We start from the raw sequence: 24,338 nt of genomic DNA, 5'->3' as shown, positions 1-24,338 counted from the left end.
GTGGGCTGGCAGCCCCCCCCCCGTCAGCTCCCCTACACCTCCCCCAGGGCCTCCCATCCGCCAGCAGACCCTGCGGATCAGCACCTTCCCCCCGCTCCCCCCTTGAGCAATTAGCTGTCTTGAGGCATTAAAGAGGCTGGGGGAGGAGGAGCAAGGATGCGGCGCGCATCATCCCCCCTCTGCCTCCTGCCCGTGGTAATCAGCTGTTTTGCGGCGTTCAAGGGGAGGAGCAAGGATGCAGCGTGCAACCTCCTCCCTCCCTCCCCTGCCTCCTGCCTGTGGCAATCAGCTGTTTTGCAGCGTTCAGGAGGCTGGAGGAGGAGGGGAGGAGCGAGGATGCGGCGTGCTCCGGGGAAGAGGTGAAGCGGGGGGGAGGAAGAGGCGGGGCAATGGTGGGGACATGGGGGAAGGGGTGGAGTGGGCGGGCCCGGGGCAGAGCTGGGGGTTGAGCCCCCCCCCGCAAAGGCGGTGCCTGTGCTTGCACAGTAGGGGAAGCTGCCCCTGTTGCTGTACAAGGTGCTTCCTAGTCTACAATGGCACCTTCAGCTGCCTTGTTGTCTGCAGTGAGCTGTTGTCTGCATGTGGGGTAAGGCAGGGGCACCTCCCAACTACAGTACAGTACCTATATTAAATTGCTTGTTTAAAATTGTTTAAAAACTTATACTGTCTATGTATATAATGCCTTTTGTCTGGCAAAAAAAATTCCCTGGAACCTAACCCCCCCTATTTTCATTAATTCTTATGGGAAATTAAATTCGCTTAAAGTTGCATTTTTCAGGAATGCGTTAAGTGAGGAGTTAGTGTCTGCTCCCGCACCCACTGCTTTTTTAATATGTGTTGTTAAGTGTTTATAGTAGAGAAGGCAAGGTGAAAGAAATGCACCTTGTACTTGGAACAGAAAGTGGTGAGGTTTGTGGTAGTACTTAGTCGTGGGGGGGGGGGGGGTGGGCTGGCTGATTCCAATGTCTCAGACAACCCTTGGAGAAAGCTTGGTCTCCCGCACAGACAACCTTTACTCTTATTGTTGAGAGTTCCACTGTGCCAGAGGAGTGGGGTTGTCGACCACAGTCTTCATACCTGAGCTTTAGACAATTTTTTAGATATCCTGGGCCCAGGCCAAAGAGCACTTTGAAGATAACGATTGAGACCTTGAACTTGATTCTCTAGTCTATGGGAAGCCAGATTAGAGAAGAGAATACAGATGTGATGTGCTCATGGTAGCCTGTGTTGCTGAGGAGATGTGCTGCAGCCTTCTGCACTAGGAAGAGTTTCCTAAGTTCTGAAGGTTTCACGCCCAGGTATATCATGTTGGTGTAGTCCAGCTGAGAGGTGCCAAAGCCATGAATAACTAAGGCCAGGTCTTTGTCCACCAGGATGGGACAGAGTCTCCTAGCTAGAGACGGAAGAAAGCACTGCTTGCAAATGTTGGCAAGTGAGACTCAGCATCAGTGAGGAATCCAAGAGTACTCCTAGACTATGGACTGAACTGACCAATTGAGGGTGTATGTCTCAACCAACGGAAACAGCACCATGACTGCAGGCTTTTCAGGATACTTTCCTTTGCCCACCAGCCTCATCTCTGTCATTCAAGCTCCCTTTGGTGAGATAACACCTTTCAGGGGATCCCCCCAAAAGACACCAACGAATTCCTCAGACTTGAATGAGATCTTGCCCAACCAATCCTCTTTCAGGAATGTAAGGGAAAATTTCAGCTGCCACATCTCTTTTCCTCCACCAGCCAAAAGCCCCTCTGCGGTGTCTTCTCTAGAGAACAAAATCTTTTCAGCCAAGGAACTCACCGTCTTCATAGGAAGACTGAAGAACTTTCTCCTCCTGAACTGTACCTCCTGACAGATGTGCTCTGAAGATTATTCACGCAAGTCTTCTCAGTAATTCCCACACCCTTCCTTTTTGGCCTCCTCACCACCCCATAAAGTAACAATCTAACAGTGCCTCATATATCATCTATTTAAGAATGATTGTTCTAGTTCCAGCCCACAAGAAGTTCTTCAGTTTCTATTCAAGGTTCTTTGTGGGTACAAAGAACATGAGATTTCAACTTAAATCTGGTAGTACATAAACCCCATTTCTGCACAGAATCTGTGGCTCATCTCATTCAAGAATTATCTCTGAAAAAATACCTTCCCTCTGTTAATCTCAAAGAGACCTACCTTTAAATTCTGTTTAGTTCAGCTCACCCATGTTATATTTACTTCACAGTTTAGGACAACTGATTGTGGTAAGTAATGCCCTTTGGTCTCTTCTACTCACATTTTCAGAGAGATGACAGTCATAGCAATAGCGAGTCTGAAACAAGGCAGCATCCAGAATTATCAATATATGGACAACCTGCAGTGAGGGCTCAATCATACTAAACTGCTTTTCTTAATACCCAAAGAACTATCAAGGTCCTGGTGAACCACAATTTTGTTTTTAACCCTGAGCAAGAAACTCAGAAGCTTCCACACATTTCAGAATCAAAGAACTTAGTAAGTACCCACTGGCTATGCCTCCACTAAAGAGGCACAGGTGGAGCCTGTATCAAGTACGTTCCCTGGGCACTGCTGGGACTACCAGGAAGAGGCTGGCTCATCAACTGATCCCACCTCTATCGGTTCAGCTTTCCATCCTCTGGTAAAAATCTTTTCTTCTTCAGTGACAAGCCCCTGAATGGCAATATAGCTATCATGTGGTTTTCCAGATAAAGAAGTGGCAAGTTCACTTTTCCAATTGTTAATATTCTATTTTTTGTAGATGTATAGTAGCTGTTTGTAAAATTGGTTATATTTCTCAAACTAACATTATCACAGTCCCATGTCAGGGCACGTCAGTGAAAGCATGTCAACTTGCCAAGCTTTGTCGCTTCTCAGCGGGACTAGAGCAATGCAACATACTTGGGCACGTATTCTTCAGCATTTACCAAACTCCACGAGCAGGGAATGTTGCAATGTGTCTTCCTCAGCAACACAGGCTACTGCTAGCACTTCAAACCCTTCCTCCGCTCACTAGTCGCTGCATACAGATTTTCAAATCAAGGTCAAAGTCTCAGGTCTTATCTTCAAGGCGCTCTGTGGCATGGGCCCAAGAGAGCTAGAAAGGCCGCCTACAGACCCAGGATGAAGACTGCGGTGCACAACTCCGCTCTGGGGCCAGTCTTTAGCACCGTGGAATGAAGGCCTCCAGAAACCGAGGTCCGTCCTGACCTCACCACTCTCTGCTGCCAGTGCACGGTGTAGGTCTTTGACCTGCCTTCTTGACCACGAAGCCCCAGGTCCATTAAAACAGGCCCTACCCACTACACAACTGCCTCCCCTGCGGAGCGACCCCGCAGGCCAGGAGTTAACGCGCTGCCGAGGTGGGCAGCGTGAGCTCGGCGGGGGCGGGGCGAGCCGAGAAGAGCGAAGCGAACCGGACGCTCCCCCTGACAGCACCTCCGTCCGGCGCAGCGCCTCTCGGCGACGTCGCCGCCGACCCCAGGGAGGCCCGACCCGCAGCCAGGCCGCGCTCCCAGCATCCCTCGCGGGACCCCGGGTCTCTCCACTGTGGGGCGTGGCCGGCGGGCCCCAGAAAGCCTGCGGGGCCCGAGCGGCGCGGCGGGAAGCCCGCCCCGGGCCGGGCGCGGAGGAGCGGCTTGGGCTCGGCGGCCCCGCGCAGCGTGCGGCGGCCCCAGCCGTTACCTTGGGCTTCTCCTCGGACATGGCGGCGTCGGACGGGTCCGGCCTGGCGGGAGCGCGGAAGAGGCACAGTCACGCTTTCAGCTCCCGCGTCTCTCCCGCGGCAACTGTCCGCGAGAGCGCGCTTCGCCCCCCAAATCCCAGGCCTCTGATTGGCTCCGGCGGGACCACGTGCCGGTGCGCGCTCACGAGGCGCGCTCGCGGGCAATGCCTCGTCGGGGGCGCGCTTTAGGGGCGGAGGCAGGTAGCGCTGGGAAGTGCGTCATCGGGGAACCGGAAACGGTGGAGGAGGACGCCAACATGGGGGGAGGGGCGAAGTAAGTGGTGTTGAGAAGGAGGTGGGTAAAGGGGAAGAGGGAGCTCCCCGCAGAACCTGGGGCGAGGGGTGGCACAGAGCTCCATGGGTCAGCTCCTTCCAGAACCTGGGGGATGGGCAAGGGAATGGGGGCAGCTCCCCAAAAAGCCCTGAGGGAGGGGCAAAGGGAGCAGGAGAGCTCTCCACACAACCTATGGGGAGGGGCAGCACAGAGCCCCGGGGTCAGCTCCCCAGGGGGAGGGGCGAAAGGGGCCCTGCTGTTCTAGTGCCTGTCATATGGCCTGGGGCTGCCACAATCACAACTGATAGCCGGAAGCACCTTTGTCATGGGGAGGCAGCAAGTAAGGTATGTGGTGGTTTGGGTAGTGGTAGCTCCCCTGTCTGAGACACCCAGGGGTACAAGTACAGATAATGCAATAACAGCTCTGCAATAACACTTTTCACCAGCAGGTTGAGATCAGTATTGTTACCCGCATTTTAAAGATGGGAAAACTGAGGCTGCATATGGGTATACAAATATTTGGATCCCTATGTGTGTGTGCTCATGACTCCCTCCCCCCCAGCACACACACCTACATTCATGGAAGTGTATAGCTCTACCCATATGCATAGCTAATGGACACTACATATATGTAGAAATGAACACATACACAGTGATGCAGGTACCTGCATAAACATGTATGACCACATGCACACAGGAAATCAGGCACAAATGTGCTTGTACATGAAAAAACATGAACAAACATATATGCTCTAAACAGCCATCTTAAAACCCACATACATACTCAAGCTGTATCCACATCCCAACCTGTGCGCGCACGTGAAAGAAAACGTGCACAAAGTATACATACATTCTGTTTTCTCCTACATTGCCCAAAAACATAGAAATGTGAATGAGCATACATGTATACATACACAGCTTTGCACATATGCAGATACACAAAACACACAACCGTATATGCTCACAAAAACAAAGGAACCACATACTCGTGCATATACAGCAGTAACATACAGGCATACTAAATGTGTACACATAAATGCCCCGAAACAATTCAGACTCATACACAAAAGCACACATGTTCATGTACAAAAAAACTGCACGTATGTATACATATGTTGGGGGCGTATTTTCCTAGGAATGGATATGCATAACATGCTAATGCATATACAAGACATGTTAGACATGAGATCAGACTAGATGATCACAGTGGTTCCTTCTAGCCATGGAATCTATGAAAAGACTTCATACAAAATCACACAAATGCATACATAGTATCATACTTATGAATGCATGAGTGCATATATGTATACTCACAACCCCTCACACATACATATGCATGTATATATATGTGCACACCCAAGCAGTAGTTCACACATGTCAATGCAATGTACTTCCCTTGTAGAATTAATATGAGTTACATATAAGGGACAGGGTTAGCAATCCCAGGCTTGCTTACACCATAAATTGCTCTCTTTTGGTGAGGAAGAGAGACTGACTGCTGGTCCCATGACTTTTGTATAGCAGCCAAAGTAATTTCCCACCATCCAGGATCCTAACAGAAATAGTCTTTCTACCTATTTTCTATTAGGAATTACTGCATGTGTACCATATGATTTGCAGCAGTTATCCTTAAAAAGCATTCCCTGAATTGGTACAGCCGCTAGTGATGGGATGACAGAGGTCACCTGCAAACAGGTAAGTTATTTTAGCAATGAAGATAGCTAGGGCCAGACAAGACTGAACCCTAACCAGTATAACAATTTGTAATCAATGGTATAGGAAATCTGTGGTCTTCCAGGTACTCCGCCGTTGTCACTCTGTTGCACAACCTGGCCTCTCAGAACTTCCTGGAGTCAAACTAGAGCTGCTGCTCGAAAAGCACAGGCCCCTACTTCTTGAGATAATTAAGAAACTGAGCAGTAAATGATAACTTAGTGAAACAGTTCTGATTCTCTCCAGAAGAGGACAGTGACACACATATGTTGTATGCAGCATAGTTGTAGCTGGGGGGGTCCCAGGATATTAGAAGTTAGTCCGGTAAAAGATATTACCTCACCCATCTTGTCTGTCTAGTGATACACATAAACCATTGTCCCAAGGTTATTTTCATAAGAATTTTTTCTCCTGAGCTACCTCCCCCCATTCATATTGTACAAACCACCCCTTCCATTGACTAATAATAAATAATACCTAGCTGTTATGCATCACTTTTCATTCATAAATCTCTAATAACATCTCTTGGGCAACTACAACAGTTTTTACCTAAAAAAGTAATAGGAGGAATGTATTTTTAGTGGTTTTTTTATATAATTTAGCAGCAGGAAACAAGGATGGGAACAAACATCTCTCTCTGGACAAATCATGAGGTGCAGTTTGAGAACTTCTGCCACACCCAGTCCATTACAACAAAAAAGAGTAACCTGATAAACTGAAAATCTGTTATGATCTGTTATGTATTCAGTGCTGCTGCTAAGAGTCCTGGATTCTGAAGCAGGTGCTCTGTGACTCAGTGATTCCACCACACCTCAACACAGAGAGATCCAAGTCAGGTTTAGTCTAGCTTGTGATTCTAAGCATGTCACTGCTGGAGGGGCTTTTCCCTTCACACAGAAGAGCTCCCTATCTCCCAGAAAACAGTCCTTTAGAACAAGGGGGGTAAAGCCGGTCAGGGAAAGAAAACCAATTTGGAACATATGCAGGTGATGATGTTGGTCATTGTTTCTAGCTGATGGGTAGTTGCCAGCAAGCAAATGTTTCTTTTTAACTGTGATTGCTAAATCAAAACCCACCCTCCCACCACAATTTCCTTCCTCTTTTCCTGCTAATGTCTGACCTAATGCTTTATTCTTTAGCTTACCTCTGCCTTCTTTCCAATGCTAAATTTACTGTTTTAACGTCCCTGCTTCAGTTACAGAAAGTGTCTTTTTCTTGGAGTTGCCTAACCCGTACTCCCTTTCAATAGTCTCTCTCTTTTGTCCAGGTCTTTCTGTTCCTACAGAACCTATCCTTTCCATATCCCAACTAGAGCTGGTTGGGAATTTTTGGATGAAATGTTTTTTCGATCAGAAAATGCTGATTCATTGAAACTAAATTTTTTTCACAGAAACATAAGTTTTCTCAGATCCAGGATGGAATCTCTGGTCAAAACCAGAGCGAAAACACAAGAACCCAGAATAGACACTAGCCCAGTGGTTAGGAGCACTCACCTGGGAGACCCAGTTTCAAGATCTTGCTCTGCCTGATTTGCAGTCGGGACTTGAAGCTGGGTCTCCCAGATGAGAGCTGTCATAAATATAAAGGGAAGGGTAAACCCCTTTAAAATCCCTCCTGGCCAGAGATAAAATCCTCTCATCTGTAAAGGGTTAAGAAACTAAAGGTACCCTTACTGGCACCTGACCAAAATGACCAATGAGGAGACAAGATACTTTCAAAAGCTGGGAGGAGGGAGAGAAACAAAGGGTCTGTGTCTGTCGGTACGCTGCTTTTGCCAGGGATAGAACAGGAATGGAGTCTTAGAACTTTTAATAAGTAATCTAGCTAGGTATGCGTTAGATTATGATTTCTTTAAATGGCTGAGAAAAGAACTGTGCTGAATAGAATGACTGTTTCTGTCTGTGTGTCTTTTTTGTAACTTAAGGTTTTGCCTAGAGGGATTCTCTATGTTTTGAATCGAATTACCCTGTAAGGTATCTACCATCCTGATTTTACAGAGTTGATTCCTTTACTTCTATTTACTTCTATTTCTATTAAAAGTCTTCTTGTAAGAAAACTGAATGCCTTTTCATTGTTCTCAGATCCAAGGGTTTGGGTCTGTGGTCACCTATGCAAATTGGTGAGGATTTTTACCAAACCTTTCCCAGGAAGTGGGGTGCAAGGGTTGGGAGGATTTTGGGGGGAAAGACGTGTCCAAACTACGTTTCCCAGTAAACCCAGTTAGAGTTTGGTGGTGGCAGTGGATATTCCAAGGACAAAGGATAAAATTAATTTGTACCTTGGGGAAGTTTTAACCTAAGCTGGTAAAAGTAAGCTTAGGAGGTTTTCATGCAGGTCCCCACATCTGTACCCTAGAGTTCAGAGTGGGGGAGGAACCTTGACAAGAGCCCTAACCACTAGGCTATTGGCTATCTCTTACCCTCAATCTCATTTTTCAGGAAAGGTCTTGGATTCATTTTGCTACAGACTGGGAATTTTATTGCAGGATGGACAAAATAGAGCACCCAGCTCTATTCCCAACTCAACTAATTGCCCTCCTACCCCACTTCAAGATTTCTGGCTACTGAATGGAGGATGCTCCTGGCACTCAGCCAAGCCAGACATAAGGACTCCTTCCCATTCTCTGTTCTGAGCCTTAAATCAGCTCTCTTTTTCCAACAGAGTACATAAATCTGCTGGGGCATAATAAGATAAATAAGAACAGCCATACTGGGTCACATCAATGCTTCATGTAGCCCAGTATCCTGTCATAGAATCATAGAATATCAGGGTTGGAAGGGACCTCAGGAGGTCATCTAGTCCAACCCCCTGCTCAAAGCAGGACCAATCCCCAATTAAATCATCCCAGCCAGGGCTTTGTCAAACCTGACCTTAAAAACTTCTAAGGAAGGAGATTCCACCACCTCCCTAGGTAACGCATTCCAGTGTTTCACCACCCTCCTAGTGAAAAAGTTTTTCCCAATATCAAACCTAAATCTCCCCCACTGCAACTTGAGACCATTACTCCTTGTTCTGTCATGTGCTACCACTGAGAACAGTCTAGAGCCATCCTCTTTGGAACCCCCTTTCAGGTCGTTGAAAGCAGCTATCAAATCCCCCCTCATTCTTCTCTTCCATAGACTAAACAGCCCCAGTTCCCTCAGCCTCTCCTCATAACTCATGCGTTCCAGTCCCCAAACATTTTTGTTGCCCTCCGCTAGACTCTTTCCAATTTTTCCACATCCTTCTTGTAGTGTGGGGCCCAAAACTGGACACAGTACTCCAGATGAGGCCTCACCAATGTCGAACAGAGGGGAATGATCACGTCCCTCAATCTGCTGGCAATGTCCCTACTTATACATCCCAAAATGCCATTGGCCTTTTTGGCAACAAGGGCACACTGTTGATTCATATCCAGCTTCTCGTCCACTGTAACCCCTAGGTCCTTTTCTGCAGCACTGCTGCCGAGCCATTCGGTCCCTAGTCTGTAGCGGTGCATGGGAATCTTCCGTCCTAAGTGCAGGACTCTGCATTTATCCTTATTGAACCTCATCAGATTTCTTTTGGCCCAATCATCTGATTTGTCTAGGGCCCTCTGTATCCTATCCCTACCCTCCAGTGTATCTACCTCTCCTCCCAGTTTAGTGTCATCTGCAAACTTGCTGAAGGTGCAATCCACACCATCCTCCAGATCATTTATGAAGATATTGAACAAAACCAGCCCCAGGACCGACCCTTGGGGAACTCCACTTGATACCGGCTGCCAAACTAGACATGGAGCCATTGATCACTACCCGTTGAGCCCGACAATCTAGCCAACTTTCTATCGACCTTATAGTCCATTCATCCAGCCCATACTTCTTTAACTTGCTGGCAAGAATACTGTGGGAGACCGTGTCAAAAGCTTTGCTAAAGTCAAGGAACAACACGTCCACTGCTTTCCCTTCATCCACAGAACCAGTCATCTCGTTATCACTGTCTTCCCACAGTGGCCAATGGCAGGTGCTTCAGAGAGAATGAACAGAAGAAGGCAATTATCAAATGATGCATCCCTGTCCTTCAGTCCCAACTTCTGGCAGACAGAGGCTAGGGACACGCGGAGTAGGGGATTGCATCCCTGACCATCTTGACTAATAGCAATTGATGGACCTAAACTCCATGAACTTATCTAATTCTTTTTGGAACCCAGTTATACTTTTTGCCTTTACAACATCCCCTGGCAACAAGTTTGTGACTGGGTTTACAAGGCCCAGGGGCCCTGCTGGGGGTCCTTGGGGTCCTACCACATCCCTTCCCAGAAAAAGGGCAGTGGAGGAGCATCCTCCAAGCAGCTTAGAGAGGCTGTGATGGAAGCAGCAAATCAGGGAGGCTACACAGAGAAGCCAGTCAGAGTGTTGCAGGCCCCTATAAAAGGAGTTGCAGTATCAATGAGAGTCAGTTGCTGCCTAGAGCCAGAGGAGTGAGGATGATGCTCCTGGCTGGCTGAAGGACCTGTACAAGCATGAACAGAGAAGTTGCTAGCAGGGACTGGAGGAGCAAGAAAGAGCTCCTGGCTGGCTCCTGGGACTGAATACAATATTGCCCTGAGCTAAGGCTAAAGGAAGGTATCAGGGTTTGCAGGGAAGTGGCCCACGGAAATGTAGCATACAGAAAAAGGACACAGCAGATGGCTGCTACTGATGGGGTCCCTGGGATGGGACTTGGAATAGTGGGTGGGCCTGGGGTCCCCCCCACCAGCCATTAGGAAAGTGACACAAGTCCTGAAGAAGGGGAATTTACAGAGGCCCAGGAGAAGGGATTGAAAACCCCGAAGAGGGTTGGTAGTGATTGAACTGAGATACCCTCAGAAGGAGATTGATTGAACTGAACGATTCAGCTGAAGAGCTGGGGCTAGAGAGAATAAAGACGGTCCCATACCAGGGCCAGGACTGTCTAAAGACTGTGGGCCTCGTTAAAGACTGAGCCCAGGGAGAGCTACAGGAAACCAGCGAGGGTACTGAGATAGGCCCCTCGACTGAGAACTGAGCCTGTGGAGGGCTACAGAGATATTCCAGCCAAGGAAAACTGTGACAAGCCCCTGTTGCACTAATTAAGGACCTGAACCCTGGGAGGACTACAGTTTGAGTCTTTTGCTAGTTGCTTTTCCAATTCTTTTTTGGCCTGCCTAATTATACTTTTACACTTGACTTGCAAGAGTTTGTTCCTTTCTATTTTCCTCAGTAGTATTTACTTTCCAATGTTTAAAGAATGCTTTTTTGCCTCCAGCTGCTTCTTTTACTTTACAGAACAAGGAGAAATGGTCTCAAGCTGCAGTGCAGGAGGTCTAGTTTAGATATTAGGAAAAAGTATTTCACTAGTAGGGGGGTGAAGCACTGGAATGAGTTACCTCGGGAGGTGGTGGAATCTCCATCCTTAGAGGCTTTTAAGGCCCGGCTTGACAGAGCCCTGGCTGGGATGATTTAGTTGGGGTTGGTCCTGCTTTGAGCAGGGGGTTGGACTAGATGACCTCCTGATCTTCTATGATTCTTTGATCTCTGTGTTGTAACCCAAGAAGTCTGGCCAGAGCCTAACTCAGACTGCACCTTTTTTGTCAAAGTCAACACAAGGCTGTTTACTGTGATATGTAAGGTCCAGGTGGCCACCCTAGGTTCAATAGTCATTTGATTGCTGTAAGATGAGGCAGGGTCACTTAGCAAAAAGCTCCTCTGGCTCACTCCACCCTGTGACAACTGGTACCAGCAGTAGGATGTCCGAATTCCTCTTTAGGAAGAAGGGGCTGATGGAAGAGCTCCTGCCACTCCTGCCTGATGACAGGCCCAGGCTGAGGCCTAGTGACTGTTTCTCAAGGGACAACAAGAGGCCTCGTGATTCAACAGCAGCAACATAGTCAACAGCAAGAGAGAGTTTCAAGAGTCAGCGCTCCAGCAGGTGGCCAGCCTAGCCCCATCAGAGTAGCAACACTAGGTACTGGCCTGGCCCTTTCCAAGCTGGGGCCAGGTGATGATCCAGAGGCCTATCATGTTCAAGTGGACAGCAGTAATGGCCTAGTGGGCTAAGGAGACCTGGGCTGTATGGCTTGTACCTTTCCAATCCAGAGAAATCCATACCACCTACCAGCCTTTAGAGGATAGCCTAAAGGCCGCTATACTTGACAGGATAGGAGTGTCCCAAGGGACATCACCACCAATTCTGGACAGAGTCTTCCCCTTCCAGGTCACCACCCTGGACTGTTGCCCAATGCCAGGATTAGGCTTTGTCTTTGTACACACTGCAATGGACACTGTAGACTTGGTGGCATTAAAACAATACTTAGTTCTTCTGGCTCCTATTCAGACACAGCAGCATAATCCCAGCTCACTAGCAGTCACAGTTCAAACTGCCAAAGACCGTCCGGCCACAGGTTGGCCCAGCAAGGTTGATCAGCCCAAGCCAGATGGCCACAGGCCCAGCGCGCAGAGGACCCACCATGGGCAATCAGGAGAACCCATAGAGCAAGAGACTGCCACTTACTGGATCCCACAAGGTGCCCTGAGACATTTCATCAGAACTATACCCAGGCATCTGTGGAGGACTTCTGGAGGATTAACCAAAAACTAGCAACTCAATGATCTGTTTCTGTTGTAGGAAGCCAGGACATATTAGTCAGTCCTTCCTCCTTATGAAGTGCAACTACACTGGGTATGAGGCCATAGAGCTCTGTGGGTCTCTGACTGCCTCAGCAGATGATAGGTGTTACCGGGCATATGTGGCCCCCAGTACAATGTAGGGGGCAAACAGTGTCAGGGTTAGTGGATTCAGGATTGTAATGGGGTACTGGCCCTGAAAGGCAGAAGAAGATAATTACCTTCTTCCACAGAAGGCCTTGAAGCAATCATGGGAGGGGAGAGAAGGAAGTTGGTTCCCCTGGGACAATCATCCTCTGGGAGAGGGGAGGAGTAGGAACACTGGTCTGGGTTTTTTCTGTGAGGGCCCAGGACTAGGAGCTTTATGGGGGGAGGCAAGGCTCCCCTCTCACCTAGCCAGTACCAACAGGTGTTTGGGGTTATTAGACCCACCTGGGGAGGATTAAGAGAATGATTTGATGACTGGGCAGGGGTGTCAAAAGGAGGCTCCAAGCCAGAGAGAGCTGCTGGAGGGAAAGAAATCAACCAGCACCCAGTTGCTGTCAAATCCTGGACTTAAGGAGAGGGGCCAAAAGGGGCTTCTGGAAAGGCTCAAACTAGACCTTCACGGAGGAGGAATATTACTTTAAAGACCTTTTTGCTGTAAGATATTTCTGGGGACTCAAAGGGAAACTGAGGCAGGGTGTTGGGCACTAGCTCATGGTAGTAAGGCCTACTGGTTTGAGTAGAGGTCAGTGCCAGACTTAGGATGGGGCCAAGGGCAGTGCTGGAATTGGGACAGGCTGCGGTCAGAACTAAGATCAAAGCCCATATGCAAGCTCAATCAGTACTATAGGTGGAGTCAAGGTGCAGGCCAAAGGTTGAATCTGGGTAGTGAGGATTGGGCGGGGGAGGCCAGGAGGCAGAGGCAGGGCTGGAAGGGGTCAGTAAGAAGGCTGGAGCAAGGTCAGAGTAGAGCAGAAACTGGATCAGGCTGGGAGTCTAGTGAGTCTGTTACCCTACGAGGCAGCAGGAAGGTCCCTGTCCAGGTAGGGCTGTTAGACAGATTGGCTGCAGCTCTGGTGGGGTTGGGGAAAATACCTGAGCTGGGGCATCATCTGACCTGGGTTCTGCTTAGGGATGGGCTGCCACTGCATTGCCGAGAACTGAGTCACTGCAGGGTAAGTCAGTTTAGCTGAATTGTTGCCAGCTGCCTTAGTGGTGACTCAGTGTGATCCTGTCAGCCATGACTGTCCAGCCAATAGCAAAGGAACTGGCGTAGGTCTGTTGATGGGTAGGTTTGTCCCCGGTCTTCACCCAGCAAGGGATTAAACTTCATGACCCGCTTATTACAGGAAGTGTGGCAGCTCTCTAGGTCAGACCCTGCCAAACCTCAGTTCAGTCCAGCCCCTTCCATATGTATGAGCTGGTAGAGAAGTTTAATCAGACCCTAAAACAAAGGGTGAAAAAAATCATGAAAACAGACCCCAAACACTGAGCCAGGCTTCTGCTGTACCCTTTCTGTGGGGTGCAGAAGGTGCTACAGGCACTGCTGGGCTTTTCACGCTGGAGTTACTGTATGGCCAACTGCGCCCAAGTAAGCCTAGATCTCCTTAAGGAGGCTGAGAAGAACACTCCCAAAGCATACTACAGTACATCCAGCAGATGTGGGAATGTCTGGGTCTTGTGGGGTGACTTGCCAGGGAGAACCTCCTATGACACCAGCAGACCCAGGCCAGTGAGAAAATATATCAGCCTGGGATCTGTGTGCTTGTGCTACTGCTACTCCCCAGCAAATCGCAGGACCCATATGAAGAATGCTAAATCCACTCAGCCCATGGAGCGATAGCCCCAACACAAGCAATCCATGCGCTGTGGCAGCTAGTCAACGCCTGGGTACCACCTGTACATTCTTCAACAGAGCAGGCACAGACGCCCACTAGGCAGCAACCTTGTTCAAAGCTTTGAGAACACCGTCTGCAGCGGTATGAGTGGGGAAAGGTTCCCAAAACAGGAAAACTTCTTTGACGGGTCTATTGCCTTGGTAGCTTTACACACATGTCAAAAAGTTAGCAGTGTTTCCCATGACTGTCCACTCATCTAAGTGCAGAACAGAGAAGTGGTTACATCTTATTATAGGCACACGTTGTTCTTTGACATTTTCTAACATGACTTGTGTTCTGCGTGAAGCCATGGCCCTTGATAGAGAAAGGAGGGCTAAAGTGTTTTGCTTTCTCTTTCAACATTACTAACACCACATCTCTCGCAACTAGTAAAATCAGTTTTTGACAGTGTTTAGCTTTCCTGCTTTTGCAATGCACAAACTAGCTTGATACATACTTTTGAGGGATCACTGCTACTAATAAAATCAGATTTTATCATTTTCTTTTCGGTGGGTAATTCAATTAATTTGTTCTTGAAAAAAAATTCAATGGTTTGTCTTTAAATCCAGTGCATGTTGATTTCAGGTGATGCTTAAAATGAGTTTGCTTTAAACTCTCATTTGCCAAAATTATTAACAAACAGCAGGTTGTGGAGAGGGATTGTCTTAATTTCCTGGCTGTGTGCATCTTAACTGCTAACATTTTGCATAATCTCTTCTTGCAGCTTTTCTATTCTTTTAATATACATCTTTTTTTTTACATACAGCATCTTTATTCCAGTTCTTGTCTTAATCACTATTGAGTTTCTTTTACCCTTCCTGCTTATATCCTGGTGGGTCTGTTCTTCCTGCTCACATATAAAATATACTGCCAAGTATTTGGTGGTGCATGATACAACAAAATCAACTTTAAAAAAACAACACTGCACTCTGATTAAACAGTGAGCACTATATACTATCAATACACACACTAACTGGCTTGAGGACTGGCTGCCAGATCTCAAAGTAGTTGTCAGTAGGGATTTATCATTGAATGGGTGTTTCTAATGAGGTTGCTGTAGGGATCAGGGCTAGGTCAGATGCTATTCAGTAGCTTTTGTTAGTGATCTGGAAGTAAATACAAAATCATGGACAGGGAACAGAAGAATGGTGCTTTGGGAGGGAGGGGGTTAGGCAGAGTGCTGATCAAGGAGACCAAAGGAGTCTAGTACTATGGAGATGGAAATTAAACAGGAAGGAGATGAGAGAGGAATGGAGGAGGGTGAAAAGACGGTGGAGCAGAAGTTACAATTCAACTGAGTATGAGTGAATTGGGCGGGGGCGAGGGGGGGGAAATGACAATGATAAAAGGACAAGCGGCAGTGTTCCAAGAGGCTGCAGTGCTGGCATGATGCTTTTGGTCAGGTGGGTACTAGATTGTGACTTCTGATTCACACCCTACCTTGTAACAGACTCTTTCCCCTCTCGGGACTATCTTAAGGTACTGATACTTCTAGAATTGAGAGCAATGGGCCCCTGTGCAGCAAACCAGGAAGACTGAACAGATCGCAGATGCATGTAGCCATAGCTACCAAGTTTTGGGCCACTCCATGCAGATCAAGCAAGCTAGTTTGCATATAACTAAGCTTCACCCTTTACAAGGGAGTTGGATTTAGGGCAGGTGAAAGGCATTGGCCTATTTGACCTCTAGCAAGTAGAAAGTAGCCACAAGATGGTTGTTCCCCCCCAGACACATGGCTTATCCTCTGAAAAAGGGAGGAGGGGGCAAGAAGGACTAGGTCAAATCGAAGAGCACGTGGATAGGCACGCGGTCAATACAAGGCTGGATGGGAACAGAGTGGTGCCCTAGAGATGATGTTCTGTGAAGTCAGTAGGTGGATGCCCCCCAGCAGAAATCTGCCTAAATACATAAACTTACAAGGTCAAGGAAGATGGCATAAGAGTCAGAGCATCTCCCCAGGAGTAGTCTTCTTCCTCCTGGATTGAGGAACTGCCAACTTCGCTTTTGCCATAATGACATTCAGGAGGCCTCTGGACCTACCCAGCTTTTAGATGGGGAGACTGTTCAGATTTTGGAGGAGGAAGAATTGACCTGCCAGCCCCAGATGCAGCTAGGCTGGGGAATCTGAACTGCATACAGATGAATCGAGTCCTGTTTACTAGCATGGCAAGTCCTCACCACCCCCACTACCCTGTCAGCCTGCATCTAGGGAACGCATTCCCTGGAGTAGCGTGGTACCACAGTCCCTTCTCTGCTGAGTCTGCCAAGTCGTGCAGACATGGGAGCTGGGACTAGGACAAACTCATCTGAGATGCTGCTGCCCAGCCATTGGATAAGAACAGCTTCTAATCCCTGCTGAGTTGGGCTGCATTCTGATAGCAACAGGAGAAGGGACAGGCTTTGTGGCTTACTGGCAACATGCTGAACAACAGCTTCTGCTCCCAGGGTGCCCTCAAGAACGACACTTGCTTTCTAACTTCTGCCAAGTTCTCCCCTTTTTGGAGTATGCCCAGGCAGAGTCTCCCACACTCTGGCCACACAGGCAAACTCACCCTGCTCTGGCTCCTGCAAACCCTACCAGCGAGTGCTCCACCCTGTTCTTAATAGGACAGTTCCCTTAAACGAGCCCAGTGTTAACACAACATCCAGCTTCACTTCTAAAGACATTGTGCACGAGCAAAGTTTTCAATAATTACAATGATTTCACGGTCCTATTACATTCTTTTAACATGGTTTGTTTTAAAATGGCAAAGTCAAGCCCTTCAGAGGTAGAAAGTGCTAAAAATAAAGTTTTCCCATGCAGACATCTTCTGCCCTCTCATGCATATGCATTCTATGATCATAGACTCTTCCCCACATGGGTGGTCAGAAAGCTTTGCACCCAGGCACTTCCGAGCCACAGCACAGATATCTTCCCATAATGCTGAAGGAGCAACTGTAGCTAAAGTGGACAATTATCCACTGCCCCCCCCCCCCCCCCCCAGAGGGGGACCTGAGCCATTCTTTTCTAGTGGTTTTACACCACTTTAGGAGGCAGCAATGGAATGGTGGAGATCGCAGGGCCAGGCTCTAGATCAGAACATGGTTGAGCGTTTCCAGACCGGACAGCCAAGCACACACCAGGTACGTGCTGTCTGAAAAGCTGTGTGGCTAGTGTCACAATCCTCAGGCTGCTGATGGGCACCTTGTACTGTCTGCACACTGAAAAAATTTGAGTGGTACAGCTAATGTCTGCTGTCACCCAGAGCTTTTAAGCCCTTATTTCACCCTAACCTGACTGATAGGGCTGAAGAGGTGGGGCCAGCCTTTCCCAAAGAACTTCTTTAACCCCTCCATCATCAGTTCAGGGTTAATACACCCCAATCACACTGAGTTAGAGACCTGGGTTTTATTTGCAGCTCTGTCTGAAGTAACAGGCTAGACAAAGGTCACCTCATTTGTAAGATTCACCAAGCTCCCAGGCTGGGGAGATGCAGCCTGGGTCAGTCATAAGAGTTATGAATGACACCCAAAAAAAAAAATAAAATCATTTCCAATGCTCAGTAGTAGAGGTAAGACCAGAAATCCTCTGGCTCCTAGGCCAGTTCACCCTCCCCTAGGAAAAAGCGTTAGGGAGGCAAGTGTCTCTCTCCAAAAATGCCTGTTTATTGCATGATATCTGGAGACGGGTGCCCAAGGCATGAGTCGTGCATGTCTGTCTCCTGAGCCTGTATATCTGCCACTCTAATCTTCCTACACCAAGGTAATTAATTGTATGTTAGCATCAACTCTCCTTAGGACATGCCTTTTGTATTCTGCCTGTAAAGTGCCATAACATAGTGGGATAGCTGGATATGAAACAAGAGTGCCCAAGCATAGGTGAGGAGGCAAGAGTTGCTAGCATAAGCTTGATGCTGCCCATTCCCAGCTTCTCTAGCATCAAAGGAACACAGGCCCCAGTGCTGCCAGATTAAGCATGGAGGGGAGATATGGACTATCAAATTTGAGGTAAATTAGGTTTCTGGATTATGAGACACAAAAAGCCCAATCTGAAAATTTCCTTGCTTTACATTGTAGCAAAAAACCAAATGGAAGAAATGAATCTAGTAAATGATTTTGTCACAATCTAATGAAGAGGAGCAAAGGTTAGTTGATTTTTTTTTTTTTTTAAATAAAATGGAAGAGTCTGTAGTCCTTTCCCTCCAGCGATCAATGGACAAAGGAGAGCTTTTCCACTAACAGTGTTAGGGACAAGCAATTCACAAACCACGTTTTAATCTAGCTAGAGCAACAACAGAGTGACACCATGGCAGCACAGTTTAGCCCTGCCCACCTGGAGCTCTGGGTACATGCTGCCTGGGAAGCTGCTAAATTATACTGAGTATCTATACCAGCCAGTTTCCTGTGTGTAGACAAAGCTTAAGTTTACCAACGCATGAAGGTACAGTGGCCCACGGGTCAGCTACCCTTCCCCTGCACCACTCAACACCTCCCAGAAGAGAACTTGTTTCCCACACACCTCTATGACAATCAGGCTCTAGGCACCCAAGGGAAGAACAGTAAATTTAAGCCCCCCAAAATGCGCAATTTGAACGAACTGGTATAGTACGATAACACAAAGAAAAGGAGTACTTGTGGCACCTTAGAGACTAACCAATTTATTTGAGCATAAGCTTTCGTGAGCTACAGCTCACTTCATCGGATGCATACGATGAAGTGAGCTGTAGCTCACGAAAGCTTATGCTCAAATAAATTGGTTAGTCTCTAAGGTGCCACAAGTACTCCTTTTCTTTTTGCGAATACAGACTAACACGGCTGTTACTCTGAAACCTACGATAACACAGTATGCAAAGTGTTTTGAGGAAGGTCTTTTATGAAAGCTTGTAATGTTCTGAACAGGATGGTCATTACAAAATATGCATGCGGACTGTGGTTATGGATCTAGGTATTAGTGTATCTAGAAAATCATGCTCATCATTTCAACCACCTCACAGCAGCAAGGGGCACCTTGCAACTGGGCATTTACATGAAACTAGCTCCAACTAACATTGTCCAGCGCTGGAAGAGATAAGTAAGGGCCATAGGAGTGAATGGAAAAGCACTGAGCTATCCCAGCTCTTGAGTCAAGAGGAAGTTTCCACTCAATGAACATGGATCATCATGATCTAAAAGAAAAAAGGCCTTTCAAAAGCAGGCTTGCATCTGAGGTTTTTTTATCCAGAACTTGAGGAATCCAGTGGTCACTGGCAGCCTCCTATGGGTAGAGGGCATGCTAGGAAATAGTTTTAAGGAAATGGGCAACTTTTATTAGAAAAGGGATTTTATTTAAACTTGAAAGTGTAAAGCCTGAAGTAGCATCTTTATGTTCATTTTCTGTGTAACTTGGCTAGGTTTGCTTTCCCTTACTCATGTCTTTGAAGCTGTGGCTTTTCTATTAAACAAACTTTTTGTTTTTACCCCCAAGCAGTTCTCTAGTGTGCAAACAGTGTGGAGTGTGTGCACCAAAGTGAACTGAGAACACAGGGGCTGGTTTCATGCCTTTGGGGTAATAAACCAGATGGGAAAAGTCCAAGTGGCTAGTAGTTAAGAACTTGGGGTAGACAGATTTGGGGAGACGCGGTGTGCAGGAGGGGGCTCAGGGCAGTGGTGCTGGGAGGGGTGTGGAGTGTAGGAGGGCGCGGCTAAGGGCAGGGGGATTGGGATGTGGTGCAGAACAGGTGTGGGTTCCGGCCCGGTGTCACTTACCTGGAGCGGCTCCGGGGTGGCAGCGGCACGCACCGGGGCCAGGACAGGCTTCCTACCTGCCTGCCCTGTCCCTGCGCTGCTCCAAGAAATGGCCATCACCACATCCCTGCAAGCCTTGGGGGAGAGGGGGGCAGGTAGAGGGCTCCATGCACTGCTTTTGCCAGTGGGTACCTCCCCCAAAGGTCCCATTGGCTGGGAACAGGGAATTGTGGCCAATGGGAGCTTCGGGGGAGGTACCCCCAGGCAAGAGCAGCATGCAGAGCCCTCTGCCTCCCCCCAGGGGCCGCAAGGACATGGTGCTGGCTGCTTCCTGGAGCGGGGCCCACAGCACCATGGGGGTGGCAATCCTGTGGGCTGGATCCAAAGCCCCGAGTGTCCGGATCTAGCCTGCGGGCCATAGTTTGCCCACCCGTTTTAGACTATCCAAGGAGCAATGCTGCTTTTCACCAAACATATATACGTCTAAATAAGCCAGAGAACATCTACCTTTTCTTTAATATGCCATTTTAAAGAGGGCAATACCAAAAGGAGTACTGTAGTTTATTATAAAGAAGAAACACACATGGCACACTGTTTATACTTACTAAATCTGTTTATTGAGCATTAGCCAAGTAATGCATTTAAATATTTAGCTATTGGTTGCTTGCCTGAAGTTGTCTGCAAACTGCTGAAAGGAAGGCGGGGGGAAAAAAAACACCACACCCCACAGTATAGAGATTAAAGACTATATGCAAGTTTCTTGTGCCCATATGTCCAGTGTTAGTGGAAGTGATATCACATCTTACTAGTATGCGGAAGAGCTCTACACAGCTCAATGCTACTGTGCCCTTCAAGCCGATCAACGTCCATAAGGTTTTACACACGATGGATTAGTTTTGAAAACGTTCAAAGTTCAGCTCCAAGGTTTGGCATTTATTATGTTCTAGGACAGTGGTTCTCAAACGAGGGCCGCCACTTGTTCAGGGAAAGCCCCTGGCAGGTTGGGCCGGTTTGTTTACCTGCTGTGTCCACAGGTTTGACCAGTGGTGGCTCCCACTGGCCGCGGTTTGCTGCTCCAGGTCAATGGGAGCTGCGAGAAGCGGCACGGGCCGATAGATGTGCTGGCCGCCCTTCCTGCAGCCCCCATTGGCCTGGAGCAGCGAACCGCGGCCAGTGGGAGCCGCGATCGGCCAACGCAGCAGGTAAACAAATCGGCCCAGCCCACCAGGGGCTTTCCCTGAACAAATGGCAGCCCTAGTTTGAGAACCACTGTTCTAGGAGACCGGACAGCCATAAGAGTGTGACATTACAAAGTGTTTTACAAATTCCCCAGCAATATTACAAGATCCCAGATGATGTACTGAAATATCACCTCCAGGTTAGTTTTTAGAAGTCTGCAAGGAAAGGGATCCCAAGTTATCATTTTAACAGGCAGTCTTTTCAGGGCAGACATGTCTTACTCAAAAGACATTACACAGTATTCTACACAAAAATGGTTTCCTTGGAATAAAAAATTGATACTTCAACATTCATCAAAATATTTATGGCTGGTCTGTATATTAATGGGCACTTGGCCACTGACTTGAGAAAGTTCTGAGATGATCTGGAATGTAACAGTGAATGTTACCACCATTTGTTTTTGTTTCATGTGCCCAAAACACTTTGAAACTTCGAAAATCAAGTTGCCTCACCTGTTCAGAAGTGTGTCTCAGAAAAAACCAGCAACCGCTTCCAGCTGTCTGCTCTCAAGGTTGTCAGTTATTTGATATATTTTGAGTGTTTCATAGAAAACTAAAACCCATCTCCTATAAGATGTTTTCATCCCATCTTTCCACTTCTCTACGGCACTTTCACACACACAGATTAGTAACTATACATAGCTACTTGGCTCAAGCCTTAAGGCACCAGGCAACATTCCAGGCTGCTGTGCCTAGGACAATGCAGAACTACCCGAAAAGCTGGTTACTCCACTTACACTTGCAAGGACAGCAGATTATATTAAATGCAAAGCAGAGGCCACATTGCAGCTCAACTAAAAGGCTTCACAGTTGCTCCTGCTGTATGAAAGCCTTTCCATACTTCTGACCGTTTGGTTATTAGAACATTCTTTTAGAGATTATATGCTGCGTCAGCTACAGCATGGGTTTGCCAACACATTCTTGAAAACAAATTATACTTTGTGTTAAAGCAAAAGTCAATCAGGCTTAGAGGAATCAAATCAATATTGCTAAAGCTTTACAGTCTATTTATAATTTTATCTAATGGATCAAAATCCTAGTATTACATCTAAATCTTATATTGTTACAAAATATCAGTCTTGAATTACTTTTACTATTATAGGAGAAGTTACAGAAAGGCACAGAGCAGAGGTAGGACAGACTTAAACAAAATGAATTCTGAAAGGAGAACGAGCATCTACTTATTAAGTGCAAATAAGACTAAACTCCCTTCCCCGCCTCAGAATAATTAAAAAAACCCTTACAAAAGTTGAAAGAATTGCTGAGTAACACACAGAACTGCATAGGCACTTCAAGTGACAGTTAAGGCCTTGATGATCTAAGAAGTCTTCTTTTATTCATCTACCCTGATACTCTGAATTGCTGCTATACCTTATGTAGGACCAAACTAGCCCCCACCCCCACCCCAGTCCTGCCCTGCCCTCAGATTTAAAGCTTTATTTGGTGAATAAAGAAGTAGTAGGGCAGAAGGGCAAGACTGGTTCAATAAGCTGTTCTTTGAAACCATTGTATTACAAAGTGTCTGGCAAGTCAGACAACAGAAATAGCAAAGACTTAAAATCGACTCCCAGACAATGCTGCACAGTCTGTTGAGCTATGTTAGAATGTCTTGAGGTAAAGTCAGGTTCTTTCTGGTTCAGTTTCGCTGCTTGTAACAGCTCATTGGGATTACAGTAGGCTCTGTCCCAAGTTAGCACAAAGCTTTCTACTGAAGCTCATGACAGTCTTTTTGGCAATTTAAGGCTGTCGCAGCATCTCATTAATTTGATTTTTTTGGTGTTTGGAATGCAAAGTCTCTAAGCCTATACTGTAAAGCTCCAGTCGGCAAAGGTAGAGGAGCTTTGGTGTTGCGTGGTACTTCTAGGGAGGCCAGTTAGTTGTTTTCAAATTTGGCATAAGGGTTCTCTTCCTTAAACAAGCCTGAAAAGAAAAAAGCTCCAGTCAGACTAATACATTTCAGGATTGAAAGGGAGGTGGGGGTGGGAGGAGAAGAGTAGACAAGTTGAGTGCACTCTGATCGTACAAATAAATCAAATATTTCTTCACTCAGTACCAAGTCTGCTTTCGGTCACTTATGCAAGTGTTATGACACAGTACACAGTTTTCCTCCCATCTTTAAAGGCTTAGAGCAGGGGTGGGCAAATTATGGGGGGGCACAGCCAGCCCTCCAGATGTTTTAATCTGGCCCTTGAGCTCCTGCTGGGGAGCAGGATCCAGGACTTGCCCCGCTCTGGCGCTCCAGCTGGGGAGCGGGGTCAGGGGCTTACCCCACTCCGCACGGCTCCCAGAAGCAGCAGCAGCAAGTCCCCCCTCTGGCTCCTACATATAGGGGCAGCCAGGGGGAACCACAGCCAATGGGAGCTGCAAGGGCAGTGCTTGCGCACAGGGTAGTGCACAGAGCTGCCTGGCCATGTCTCCACATAGGAGCCGGAGGGGGGGACATGCCACTGCTTCTGGGAGCTACTTGAGGTAAGCACTGCCCAGAGCCTGCGCCTTTGACCCCCTCTGGCACCCAAGCTCCCTGCCCCAGCCCTGATCCCCCTCCCATCCTCCACACCCCTCAGTCCCAGCCCAGAGCACCCTCCTGCTCCCTCATCCCCAGCCCCACCCCAGAGCCCGCACCTCCAGCCAGAGCCCTCATCCCCTCCCTCCCAACCCCCTACCTCAGTCCAGAGCCCCCTCCCACACCCTGAACTCCTCATTTCTGGCTACACTCCAGAGCCTGCACCCCAACCCCCAATTTTGTGAGCATTCATGGCCCGCCATACAATTTCCATACCCAGATGTGGCCCTCGGGCCAAAAACTTTGCCCACTCCTGGCTTAGAGCCTCAAAGGTATTTAGAAGCCTAACTCACACTGATTTAAATGAAAATTGGGTGTGTAGATACCTCAGGCTCTTAGCATGACTGTACAGGCTTGACTCAATTATTTAACTAAATGATAGCATTTGCAGTGTATACAATTGTGCTCACAAATCAGGTAAACATTGAAATGGTAGCACTTACACCCAAAACAATGGACGCTGCATTTAAGTATTTCTGCCCTGCAAGTCTAACAAAACCCAGTTCCATACTAAGATGTTTGTGTAAAGCAGTGGCAAGTTTCTCCTTAAACAAAATAAAAAAAAAAAAAAAAAAAAAAAGAGAAAGGTCAGTAGTGTATAGGCTCTTTCCTCTTTGAAGGATGTTTAAGAAAACAACTGGAAGTCCAAGCATAGGGCTGATCAAC

The 24,338-nt window shown here is 47.5% G+C and overlaps 2 protein-coding genes across 2 annotated transcripts in view; both read right to left on the bottom strand.

Moving 5' to 3' along the window:
- LOC141994091 (small ubiquitin-related modifier 3) overlaps positions 1-3,913 on the bottom strand; it is a 32,545-nt gene extending 28,632 nt beyond the window's left edge. Inside the window, exon 1 of the mRNA XM_074964131.1 lies at positions 3,678-3,913. Coding sequence (XP_074820232.1) covers positions 3,678-3,698 — 21 coding nt within the window. The 5' untranslated portion in view covers positions 3,699-3,913. The remainder of the gene's footprint in view (positions 1-3,677) is intronic.
- Positions 3,914-20,485: 16,572 nt separating this feature from the next.
- The window catches only part of PTTG1IP (PTTG1 interacting protein), a 28,100-nt gene continuing 24,247 nt past the window's right edge, over positions 20,486-24,338 (bottom strand). Inside the window, exon 7 of the mRNA XM_074963021.1 lies at positions 20,486-23,029. Within this exon, the coding sequence (XP_074819122.1) occupies positions 22,983-23,029 (47 nt within the window). The 3' untranslated portion in view covers positions 20,486-22,982. The remainder of the gene's footprint in view (positions 23,030-24,338) is intronic.

Source organism: Natator depressus, chromosome 9, assembly GCF_965152275.1.
Source record: "Natator depressus isolate rNatDep1 chromosome 9, rNatDep2.hap1, whole genome shotgun sequence".
Taxonomy (NCBI): Eukaryota; Metazoa; Chordata; order Testudines; family Cheloniidae; genus Natator; species Natator depressus.
The sequence above is the reverse complement of the archived record's forward strand: the minus strand, read 5'-3'. Positions and strand labels throughout refer to the sequence as shown.